General features: G+C 33.0%; 1 protein-coding gene across 6 annotated transcripts in view; it reads left to right on the forward strand.

The window, feature by feature from the left end:
- Positions 1 to 9,178, forward strand: part of LOC148623027 (uncharacterized) — a 35,646-nt gene extending 26,468 nt beyond the window's left edge. For 5 of the 6 annotated variants that reach the window (XM_088573491.1, XM_088573492.1, XM_088573496.1 and 2 more), the window contains 11 exons: positions 450 to 554; positions 1,047 to 1,145; positions 2,097 to 2,195; positions 2,565 to 2,663; positions 3,062 to 3,160; positions 3,649 to 3,747; positions 4,192 to 4,290; positions 5,529 to 5,624; positions 7,122 to 7,320; positions 7,706 to 7,834; positions 8,449 to 9,178. In XM_088573491.1, coding sequence (XP_088429617.1) covers positions 450 to 554; positions 1,047 to 1,145; positions 2,097 to 2,195; positions 2,565 to 2,663; positions 3,062 to 3,160; positions 3,649 to 3,747; positions 4,192 to 4,290; positions 5,529 to 5,624; positions 7,122 to 7,320; positions 7,706 to 7,834; positions 8,449 to 8,519 — 1,194 coding nt within the window. In that variant the 3' untranslated portion in view covers positions 8,520 to 9,178. The remainder of the gene's footprint in view (positions 1 to 449; positions 555 to 1,046; positions 1,146 to 2,096; positions 2,196 to 2,564; positions 2,664 to 3,061; positions 3,161 to 3,648; positions 3,748 to 4,191; positions 4,291 to 5,528; positions 5,625 to 7,121; positions 7,321 to 7,705; positions 7,835 to 8,448) is intronic. The other variant, XM_088573493.1, reaches the window with a different exon arrangement.
- The last annotated feature ends 4,036 nt before the right edge of the window (positions 9,179 to 13,214 follow it).

Genomic DNA, 13,214 nt, shown 5'->3' on the forward strand with positions numbered 1-13,214 from the left:
TTACTTTTGTTACTTTTTATGTATTATTTTGGTTTTTTATGTTCTTTGTTGTGTGTGTCTGTTTTCCTTATCTGGTATTTGTCCCTGTATTATAATTTAGTTTCCGCTAGAATCTCGGTTCCCTTTATCTTTCCGTATATATCACCATTTAGGAAAAAGTCGTTTGAAATTTATATTTGGTATAAAAAGGCAGAATCAGAATTTAATGTAGAAAATCAAGATAAGCAACTGGGCACACTCAAATAGTCGTCGAAGTGTCCGACATTATTGGCATTTAGTATCTATAATTATAAAATAGATCCAAGATTTAATTGAGTGAAAAATAAAAAATCTGATCAGAATCTACAACTAAAAATCCAAGACTAAATATTTTATCATCTTCGAGCCCGAATATTTAAAACTGTTTTTCCTTCAGTAGCTCTTAAATTCACTGATCATTATTATTTCAGCAAGGAATGAGTATCCTTCATTGTGCTGCACAGAATAGCCATGTCAATGTCATGAACTTTATATTTGAGTCCCTGGAAAACTTCAATGTGGACGAAATGGAAAAGGTATTGACTTTAAAATGGCCTGCTAATACTTTTTAAGGGGTTTAATTTTGTAGCATGAAAAGTAGGTCAAATGTATTTTTAGACTAAATATCTTTTTTAACACTTGTAAGACAAAACTATTTAAACTACAACTAAAGTGACCTAAGGCGTAAGAAAACGATGGTTGTACAGAAAGAATGGTGGCATTTTGCCATGTGAGTTTTATCATTTATCTCGGGGTATATTTTTACGACCGCTAGAAGAATTTGTCGAAGGATGTGGTGAATAGTTCTTTCTTTGTCATAAAGAATAAACCGAACATGGTTTGTGTAATATAGCGGATGCGTCTATGATTCGGAAGACTCTTACCCTGCACCTACCTCCTTGTTTTTTTTTCGGGATGGTAATTCAAACCGACAAATGATCAAGTCAGAATTACAACTCATTTTAGTACTGTATTCTGTATCATTCAAAAGTTGATAGAAGGAAAAATGGATAATTATTTATTTCCAGTCTGACCGAACGGCCTTATTTTTGGCTGCAGAAGAAGGACATATCGAGGTTGTCATGCGACTGATAGATATGCGCTGTAATGTGACCATACGGGATAAGGTAAAATGAATCTTAAAACAGACTGGTGTGTATAAGGTTAAAGAGGATTACGAACTATAATACTATAGTATGCCATAAAGTTCAAGAGATTTAAGTCATATTTTTATAGGTTTGTTAAGTGGGAGAGAGTGCATTTGTTTCTTTACGGGATCAAACAAAACGCATGATAATATCAAAGTAAATGCTCCAATGGATGACTTGTCGCGCAGCTGGTTTCTGTACGACTTTGTCCTTTCTACATTTGTTTTCTCCATGTGAATTCTCCTCGATCGATTCCGTGTTTGAATAAGTCATTTCTATTTGTTTTTTAATATTCCCTCGATATTGATGAGAAGCTCCGTTGTGGATTTTATTCATTAACTTTGGAACTAAATCGCACGACCTTTTTGATTATGTAAATTCATTCATTAGAATGAACCATTACTTCTGCAAAACTTACATATTTGTATTTATATGTACTCTAAATCTTCAAAGTGATTTTTCATCTGTATATGTATGTACACTAAAAATCTTTGACCAAAAAATCGAAAGTAGTCTTTTCGACAGAGATTAAAAAGGGCGAGAACTCAGGTCAAATGACTTAAACACACACTGTACTGAAAACTCTAAAAGTAGTCAAAAGTTGAGTAACGATTGTTTTTCGTGTGCAGGGACGCATAGTCATAGAAATCTTTTAAGAAAACGTAGTCAATGAAGTGAGTGTGACTGGATTGTACCTCTCAAACCACAGGGGCCCGCTCCCACTGTCAAGTATGCAACTCGACTAGTATTCGTGTTTATATACTAGTCGGGCTGCATATTTGATAGTGGGATCAAGCCCCTGTGCTCAAGCAAAAATTAACTTAAGGCTCTAAAATTAAATAAAAAATCTGATAGGAGTACTTAGAGTAAACATATTCACCGCAATTTCCTTTTTCTTTTTTTTTTAAATAAATTATTTTATGTGGACAGGAAGGTGAAACAGCAGTTCATGTTGCTGCAAGAAAAGGCCACCATCACGTGGTTAAAAGGCTTTTAATGATTGGTGCTTTAGTAGATGACAGAGATGTGGTAAGTAAATCATAATGTCACTTCGGATACAGCTATATTGTTTGATAACCCTTAAAGAGTGTTAGCGTCATCAGATTGATCATGGCCATGAGCTGCCATAATGTGTTGACGTATAAAGATATATCCATTATAAAGATAGATCCATGCAGTCGTGTATATTTCCTCTGAAAGCTGTGGTTTCAAGTAAAATATTTTAATAAAAAAATAATCTACAAGTTTATTTAGAATTACCGTTTTCCCAGTACTAGAATATGTAATCTTTCTTAAACAGTAAAACACTTTAAAACAGTAAAAAGACTGAAAACAGAAAATGATGAAGAGATCTTCATAGTTTTTAATTTGATAAGTTAGAAATTCGTTTTTATCCAGGAAGGGAGGACCGCTTTACATGTTGCAGCTGAAAATGGCCACAGAGATGTTGTCGATGTGTTGTTAGAATTCAGTGCAGGTCCAGATACTGAAACAATCGTAGGTTTGCTTCATATACAAAACCAGTCTTAGATTTGCAATGTATAATGTAAAAAAGCCAATAAAACCGATGTTCTTTCAAAGTTGTTAAATCGTACAGATTGTTTAATATTTGATATTATTAAATGATCTTGATCGGTTAGGATTGATGTTTGTAAAAGAAAACAGGATTATGTTTTTGAGACACTTAGGGTCAAGCCTCCTTTTAAACATCAAGTTTGGGATCGGAGGCTTTTCTATGGACTTCATGTTCGTATGGTTGAAACTAATATTATTATTAGAAAAAGCTCGTTTTTTTCAATTTGCAACTAAAGATATTCCTTTTTGGCCTTTACAAAGTTTGTGTGCGCGTTCATATGCTAGAATAATCTGTAATCAGTAATTCATTTTAATTTCAGAAAGGGATGAGTCCACTACATTTTGCAGCAATGAATGGACATGAGGAGGTGATCCTAAATCTGATAAAGAATGGTGCTAATATTGATGCTCAAAATTTTGTATGTAGGAAAAAATGTCATTTAATTGAAATAGTTTTCAGTTCCAAATATTCTTTATCTTTCCCTTATTTCTTCATATTTAATCCCAAAAAGTCTTCGAATATCTCAGTAGTATAGTCTATACACACGTGTTATCTTTTGTAGGGATCGGGGTTTGGTTTGTTCTTTTACACTTTATGTACGGAATATTTGTTTCATTTCATTCATTTGCATATTTTTATAATGTTATAATGTTTACATCACATGATATCGCCTTTATTGTTCAGTTATATGTAAGATATACATATAAAACATGCAATTTATAATGTATTCTAATACACACCTAAAACTATCTACAGAATTCTGAAAGCAATAAACTTTCAAGTATTATACGCTATAATTACTATGTCATATTGTGCGTCAAAGTTAAACAATATAATTATCGTAATTTATATTATTAGGAAAGGTACGTCAAACATAATTACAATTGCAAATATAACTAATTTCAGCAAGGGAATACTCCACTACACCTAGCAACCTTGGGGAATTTTCGTCATATCATTGAAGTTCTGGTGCAGTCTAAATGTGACGTTAACATTCCTAATGCTGTAAGTCACTTTCTCACTACTGTTGTTGAATGTAAAATACTTGACATTCTTAGATTATACCAAACATTATTCTTTATCGATCTCCAAATTAAGGGAAGGTTTTAGTTTGGTAATTTTTACGTTTCGTTACCGTATTAGTTATAAATACAACTTAGTTGGTCTTTCCAGAAAAGCAGCAGTCGGCTTTCTTCAAGGCTAACCAGGTCTATGCAACCAGGATGGCTATGGAATTCTAGTTACTTGATTTACTTGGTGTGGTGTTCTTGATGTTTTTGAATGAATTAGGTCTTTCTATTAGAACACACATATTTTCTAATTTTTATTTTCTTATATTGCTTAACCTTTCTTGAATCCTGTAACCACATGCAGTTATTGACTTTTACGTCTGTAGCAGAAATTTCTTCATTAAAAACTTATTTTATAAAAATTTTCTTGGTCTTTTAGAGACAACAGTCAGCTTTACATGTAGCAGTAGAGAATGGATTCCAAGAATCAGTGGAGGTTTTACTAGCGGGAGGTGCAGACTTATCTGGCAGAGAGAAGGTTAATTCACAAGTCCTTTACATTTATATCACAGTAAAATGGTTAACGACCACGTTGCATATACTAATATATTTTGTACTATTCTGAAGAAGAAAAACATTACTACCGACTGCAGCTTTTTTTTTTTAAAGTTTTTTTACAAGACAAAGTCATAGCTTCTCCGAAGTCGATGATAATTCAAATTAAAAACCATTCACTTTTTATACCATCAATGCGATTTCCCCAAGAGTCATAAGTAGAACATGCATCACAATAGTTCAAAAAACAAAATTAGCGAAAAGATTGCAAAATACCAAAAATGTTGTGATAAATCAAGCAAGGCGAATTCGTAACTGGGAGTAAATATAAGTTTTCGTATAAATCAATTATTTTATAACCATGAAGTGAAATGTCTACTTCCATTAGTATATTTTATCACAGAACTAAAAAATTGACAGATAATGAAATGCAAAAAAAAATGTTTCATAACGTCATTATATGTTGTATTCTGTGTTCAGACAGGATATCTTAAGGAGAAACTGGTGTATTTTCTCTGGTGATAAAAACCCTTTTAGATCTACTAGACTAAAGATAAACTAAACTGTAAACATCTCTTTGTGTCCGTCTCCGTCATTTCAATAAAATTCTTCTTCTCTGAATCCAATGAATGGAATGTAAAATGGTTATGGCTATGTAGTAGTACTCAAATCATTTTAATTGTATGCTGGTCAGACCTGGCCGCAAATGTTTAATACTAGTCTTTTTATAGACAAAAAATCAGACCATCTATTTTAAGCTTGAAAAACTATACACGTCTCCATTTTACTATATGTCAAAATCGAATATTTTAATTAGTTTTGTTTCTCTTTCCATTTTTGACAGTAAAAGATAGGAAGAAACTGTCCATTATGAGAAGCCTTTACATTTTTATTGGGTGGAAATAGGTGACAAATCTTTTGAAGAGCATTTCCCTCGAAGATTATTTTGCTACTGATTAGTTTTCCTTAGTATTGTCTTGAAATCATACAAGGGAAGAAACTGTTATCCAATAGCATATGATCCTTATGACAAGACTGACCTACAAAAATGTTTAAATTGTATACTTATTAACTCCTTTGATGTAACTCTTGTGAGTATTGCTAAATAACAATGTTCCGTTAAATTATTTCCTTTAAGCTACAGCTGTTATCATGATTACCAAAAGATTTCTGCTTAATACAGAGGCTAAAGTTAATTACTCTTTATATTTTTGTCTACAGCTTGGAAAAACACCGCTTCAGTTGGCTTCTCGGGGCAGTTTTGTAGCCATAGTCGACATGATAATCAAAGCAGAACGATACTATGCAGTAGCTAGGGTAAATATAGGGTTGCAATGTAATTTATGCGACTTGAAAAATATCTAGAAAAGCTTGCATCTCCAAGATTATGTTTTTGTTCTTTTAACAGAAAAAAATCAAATAAGGGTAACAACAAAATTACCGAACACCAATACCATCCATAATCAAGTCAAGTCCAAAATAAACTGGTAAAATAGATGTTATACCACCGAGGCATCTAGTACTGCAGAAGTCCTGACTTGGTACAGGCATTTCAAACGAAATTGAGGGTAAAATCTACGTTTTACAGCGCGGTAAACCTCCCTCTTCTATTATATACCGAATATATCAGTAGTGATTAAGGAGGTGAGGGAAATCAGTGATATGCTTGGATCATATTCAATTTCCCAAAGCCTTTCAAGCTTTCTTTTGTAACAGAATGAAATCAGTCGGAGTTACTTTAATGCTTGCATGAGATTGATATGAAATGCTGACCACAAACGTTCAAATGAGTTGTGTCCCTTACCCTAGGTTTACCTACTTAAATAGCATATGCATGCTTTTGCGTCATAATCCGTAAATCAGGGGTCACATCAGCATTAAGAACAATTTACGACAAAAACAAAAACAAAGAAAAAACAATTATTACTAATTATTTTAGAAGAAACTGAGTATTTTTCAACCAAGACGGATATCTTGAAAAAAAAAAAGAATTTGGTAAGATACCTTTTGAGACGGATTTCCAGGAGTCTCTCATGGCGTTCAAGGAAATCAGAGTTAGTACTTGCTCTTGCATAGCGAATCAATTGTGAAATATAGACACCATATGCCAAAATTTAAGGTATATTGCAGCACAGGAAAGGAAAATTTATGAAATTAAAATTAAAGTAGTTTTTTAGCATAAATCTTAGTGCTGAGATGACCACTATTTTAAATTCAAGATATAGGTAACAAAATGCAGAAGAAGCTGCGATTGAGAGGAAATTTCTATGTATAGCTGCACTTTTATCTCTAAAATACTTTTAATGTCAAAATAACCTTTTTAACCATACGTATACTAACACTTCAAGAACATTTTCAACAGAAATAAAATCATTTGTGGTTAAGGCTTTATAAAATTAGTTTAACCCTACCGATTTTGTGCGCCCGTCTACAGTCAGGAGATGTTGGTCATTATTGTGTCTTTGTGTCGTATATTACTTTTTGATTTGATTTTGAAGAATTGTCATCGTTCTGTTTCCGTGGATTTAGTGTACTATTGCTGTCGGGGCCTTTCGGAGCTTACTTTAAGATGCGTTTGCATTTGTTGAAGACCTTTTGGTGATCTTTGTAAGTGTTTAGGTTATACGCTGGTGCATTTATTGCGTTTCACTATATCCGTTATTTTTTTTGTAAATTTACTATCAGTAGGTTGTAGTTGTTTTCTCAACACATTGCTTTGTTTTACATACGCAGTAAGGTTATTTTTTGCACACTACAAAAATATCTGCAAAAGCATGCATCTCCCAAGATTTCGTTTTTTTTTTCATTTAACAGGAATACATGGAACAAGAATTAGATTACATGGATCCGCATCAATACCTCAGAACACCAAAACATCCTTCGTCCACTCAAATGAAAGACATTTTATGGAAACTTGCAACTAAACAGCTGAAACCAGGTGATTGGAAAAAGTTGGCTGTTCACTGGAAATTTACTGCAGAGCATATCAGATGTATGGAACATCAATACACAGGTAAATTAAGATCACAATTGTGATAGATACAATTGATCTTTTAACACCTGAAAATATCTTGATGTAAAAAAAAAATATATTTTTACATAACATTTGTCACCTCAGTTTGATTTATCTTTTGTGTAAAACCCCTGAGAATTTTTTTAAAGCCTCTAGGCGCTTTCCTTACCATGTATACTCAAGAGTAACAATATTTTCTTCGTAATATTCTCTTCCTGTCGGAAAACTAATTAAATAATGACTTACGTAATTGATCTACCTAACCCTTTATGGATAATGCCTGTACGTAAACTTGAAAAAAAAAATACATCATCTGCTTTTTGACAGAATAAAATATTTGTTTTGGAATTACTGCTTGTAAGTAAATAAAATATATTTCTTATAGGTACTAACAGCTACAAAGAGCATGGGTTCAGATTATTGATGATATGGCTCCATGGTATAAGGAAAGATGAAAACGTTATAAAACTATTGTTTGAGGCCTTAGTTGCAATAGATCGACGTGGTCTTGCAGGTAAGGTGTGTTGATCAGTAGAATATAGTTCCACAAAGAAAACATGTGAATTTTAGGTCGCATATCATTAGCAGAATTTTATGGGTAGACAGAAATCATTGGTCTCGCGGTAGCGTTCTCTTAGAAAGAGTAATCAAGGGAACCAAGGTTATAGCGGTAATCAAAAGAATACAATCCAGGGACAAAGACCAGACATGGAAAACAGACACACACAACAAAGAACATAAAGTAACCAAAATCATACATACAAAAATACTTTAAAAACTGGTGATCTGTTTTTTTCCGCCACATTCCAAGTACTTTGAGGCATAATGATATTAATAAATATTGAACAGATTTGATGTCACACATTGAAAATATTATAAGAAAAGATATTCATTTTGCATAGTCTCGACATGAAGTAGAATTTGGTTGTCCATTCGTTTTGCTTACTGACATATTTCACAAGTCAGATTTGTAAAAGTGCTGGCAATGCTAAGTTTAACAAAATCACCAAACGTTTGTTTGAAAAGGTCAGTTCAATGTTTAGTTTTTAGAATATTATAAGCCGTGACTTAATTCATCACAAAGAAGTTATCACTGTTTGGCAATTTGTTGGTTTATTTTTATTTCAGAACAAATCCGTGGAAAACCTGATAGTAGATCACCGAAGGTTTGTATGGGAAGAATGTGTGCTATGTGCTAAAGATCATGAGGAGTATGCTATATCACAATTATCAAACAACTTTATATGTACCATTATAAAACAATGCTGATTTTTTTTCCAAAAAGATCTCGTGTAACTGTTTGAATACATAATTTATAACGTGTTTATTTTGGCGTTTAGTATCTTTTTCCAGTTTCGATAGAAACCAGTGTCATAGATAACAAAGAGCATGTAGATAGATTGATTAGTTACAAAAGTTTGTTTCGACTGTTGCTGCAAATTTTCAACTTTTAAACTTTAATTTAATATGTTCTAATTAATGGACGCTAATTGATAGTCTGTGCTAGAGGAGGCTGTGTTGAGTATTTTATATTTATATTTTTACATGTATTTGTTTTAACGAGGGAATAAAATTACTGATATAGGTCTACACCTACAGTTCATGGTAGACTATTCATTATTAGCGAACTATCGAAACTCGTTATTTTTTTTATTCCTATACACTATGTTTTAATGCACGGTGTTGATCTTCTTTATTTGTCTGACTGATATAAAAGGTGACGGAATGATGACTGGAACTATCTGCATGGTTGGCAATTTCGAATACTAAATATGTATACGTAGAAAAGAAAGTATTGCAAAAGGCTTTTATTCTGCACTTCAACTAAAAATGTTACTAAAATAAAACATAGGGGTCAGACAGTGTTTTTTTTTTTTTTTGCATATATCTCCAAAACCGTTAGGTTAAGCTAAAATTTGACTGAAAAGTGTTCAGCATGATCAGATCTATCACTGGTCAAATTTTGTTTTTAATCCGTTAAGCCCTGTTTTTGCTATTTTTAATGTTATTTCTTTCAAAAATCTTCTCCTCTGACACTACTTGACATATTGAAACCAAACTTGGTATGAATGTTCCTTGGTGTATCCTGCATAGAACTCTCGTGGGAATTTTGGATCTGTCGAAAAACATGGTCGCCGTTACTAAAAATAAAACATAGGTGTCAGACATTAGTTTCATGCATATATCTCCAAAACCTTTAGAACAAGCTAAATTCCGACATAGGGAACAGTGTTCAGCATGATGAGATCTTTCTCTGGTCAAATATTCGTTTTCATCGGTTTAGCCATGTTGGAGTTCTTGCCCGTTTTTGATTTTTTTTTTTTTTTTTTTTTTTTTGCTATTTCTAATGTTATTTCTTTCAAACATCTTCTACTCTGACATTATTTGATCAATTGGAACCAAACTTGGTATGAATGTTCCTTGGTGTATCCTGCATAGAACTATTGAGGGGATTTTTTATCAGTCAAAAAACATGGCTGCTGTTACTTACAATAGAACATAGGGAACAGACAGTAGTTTTTCACATATAGCTCCAAAACTGTCAGGTTAAGCTACATTCTTTCAATAGCTGAAATGATCCTTGTTATAAGGACTACAATAGTCTTCAGGGACAAAAGTTGTCAGACGACTCCTTGTAAGAGTTATTGCCCTTGAAAGTTGAAAAATGACTTTTTTTACCGTTTTCAGTTAATATCTTGAAAACTGTGATAGATTAATAGAAACTTTCAGAAAAATGAGCATCAAAATATCTATAGGAGCTATTATCGGTTCTGGCAAAATGTCATTACATATAAAGTTTGGCTATTTTGCCCTTAATCCCGATTCCCAAGATATCAATCAAAACATTACAAAATTGTAGAAACATAATGAGGTATCGATAACGAACTGCTTACCCCTCCGGAACACCTGAATGCACCCGTTTTGGTTGTGTTCTTGTTGCTCGTTTATGTGTACTTTTTTAGTTTTTTTTCTCGTACGACCTATCTTTCGTATGTTGTCGGGTTTTTTGTCAGCAGATCTTCTATTCCGTGAACCTATGATATTCTATTTTTACACTCTTATTAAAGACACATAATAATTATTCATTATATATCATAAATAGATGTCAATATTTAAAAAACATAAAATTCTTCACAAATGTTGCAAACCTGTGACAAAACTTTTAGAGCATTCTTCCTTGCTTCACAATTGTCATTGCAAACATACAAACAAACAAAAAATGGTTGCACTTAAATATTTCTTGAATTGGTGGTATGATAGTTTGAAACAAAAATAAAAAATGACCATATAATTTATACTTATAATTTTCAACAAGTTCGCCTTTCAATAGCATAAACTAGAAGTGACCCCATGACGTTTTGTAGGCCTCATCATAAGGATCACTTCATCAAATATAGGTTTACTCTGTCTTATATGTGTACTGAGAAATGAAAAGAAAAAGTCTCTATCTTGCCTTTCAACGACAATAGCTCCGATAAGTTACAAAAAATACCAATCGTATTAATTGCAAATTTTGATATGCTGTACATGTGTTTTAAGGTGTAACCCTCATCAAGCAAGCATTAGCATCAAATATATAAGACGGTCTAAATCCTACAACAATAATTATATACAAGAAGTAATCTTAACCAAAACTATCGAAATAGGAAGGCAAAATCAATCACAGAGAGGTTCTACCATGTGTAATACAAGAAATGATATGTACAGTAGGAATTGTCCAATTTTTTGCGGCTTATACTTTGTGGTATGTACCGTCTTAGTTGTAATTTGTTTATGTCTCTTTTACATGCAATATACAAATGCTCGGTATTATAAAAAAATATTGTTCCAACTGTACATCTACATTATATTCAAGTTTAACGATATCGGAACCGCCTGCTGAACATGCAAAAAACAATAGCGACTCGTCATTTTTCTCGTTACATTGAAAAATATTAGAATTATTTTCTAGCAAAAATTTGTACTATTCTTGTTTGTTCGTGTTTACAAGCTATGACCTTCCTGGTCACACGAAGAAAAATTGCATCCAGAGAGTAAAAACATTTCAATTATTTTGATACAATTTTGTGTAATATTATTTAGAGCATTTTCAGATGGATCTTCCTGCTGAATAAATGCTCTTCTCACTTGTTTGTACTTCTGTTTGCTAACAAATACGTGTTTTTTTTTTCGAAAACTTAAACAAATTTGCGAATTCTAAATTCGGAATAAGACGGTGATAGTCTCTGATAATTGTAGGATCACCACATTTACAAGCAACACATAATGGCGAGTTACATTCTATTATGTCTAAGCCATGAAATGTAAATGTACTAAAATCGATGTCATTGTTTAAAGAGTAATCAAAAGAATGTAATCCAGGGACAAAGACCAGACATGGAAAACAGACATACACAACAAAGAACATAAAGTAACTAAAATCATACATACAAAGTAACAAAAGTAAATGAGCAACTCGGACTCCACTAAAAACTGCACCAAGCAGGACGGATTGCTTATTATCAAAACCTTCTTCGTTACTGTTTAATATCATCTTCATTACGTCCACATACTCAAGAGAACATGACACATGGAGTAATAGCTGCCCAAAGCATACAAAGTCATGTAGAACTTCAAGGTATTTTTTAATAAATGTTCAATGATAAATGTATAGTCTTTATAACAGTAGATGTTTAATGGCAATGGTTGGTACCGGTCACCAGGAGATAAATGAGGATTTCCTTTGAAAAAGATTCTACACTAAACTTTCAAATCCCCCTTCACAAGCCGCATTTAGTGGCGTTTTCCCGTCGTCACAACAGTAGTTGATGTCGGCTTTATAATCTAACAAAAGGTTGACTATACGTTTATGACCTTGCCAACAAACACCATACAATGGTGACCATCCTTCATTGTCACATATGTTAACATCGCCGTGGTATCGAAGTAGAAGTTCGATTATATCAAAATATCCTCCTTCACTTGCTGCTGAATAAAAAAAGAACGAGTTGTACGCAAGTGATCGGGAAGTAGGTATGTTTTCCTGTTAGAGATTTCGTCCAACTTTTGAACGTCATGGTTTTTCTTGACTAACAATCAACAATTTCAAAGTATCCATTTTCACTAGCTGCAAATAATGGCGATTGGGCTCGTGGAATTATTTCGACTGTTTTTTTTTCTAAAAGAAGTTACAATCTGCAAATGTACCGAAAAAGTAATCAAGGGAACTATGGTTCTAGAGTAATCAAAAAAGTGTAATCCAGGGACAAAGACCAGACATGGCAAACAGACATACACAACAAAGAACATGAAGTAACTAAAATAATACATACAAAGTAACAAAAGCAAATGAGCAACTCGGACTCCACTAAAAACTGGGAGCATGGACCAGGTGAACTGGTACGATAAGCGTCATAAAAGTCAAGTCCGGGCTAGACGAAAGAGGAAAGGACAACTATGATACATCGAACAAATCAGTTTTCATGGCGCAGATGGATACACCGTAATGATCCACGACCATAAAACATCTATAGTGATGAGCAACATAACCCTGTTCCAGAAGCCTACTTGTAATAAGTCTAGCGCGATACAAAATGTCTGCGTAGTTTCAGCAAACTCTGGCATAATATATGCCTCGTTAAGGGACTGATTAAAAAAAATGTCAATTAGGGCCATATTAGCATAAGAAGAAAAAGACGCGTTATTTCCGTCTGTCCATTTCTACAAGCTATGCACAAGGGTGAATTATCATCAGTGTCACACTGGGAAGGATCAACTTTGTTTTTTAACAGAAGTTTTACAATCTCAGTGTGGCTTAACTCATTGGCAATATACAATATTGGTTTATGTCCAACGATATTGCTAAAATAGGATATATCAGCGCCATGTTTGATTAAAAACTCTATAATGTCTAA

The sequence above is a fragment of the Perna viridis genome, chromosome 3, assembly GCF_037379345.1.
Source record: "Perna viridis isolate PV_CMFRI_1.1 ecotype Kerala chromosome 3, ASM3737934v1, whole genome shotgun sequence".
NCBI lineage: Eukaryota > Metazoa > Mollusca > Bivalvia > Mytilida > Mytilidae > Perna > Perna viridis.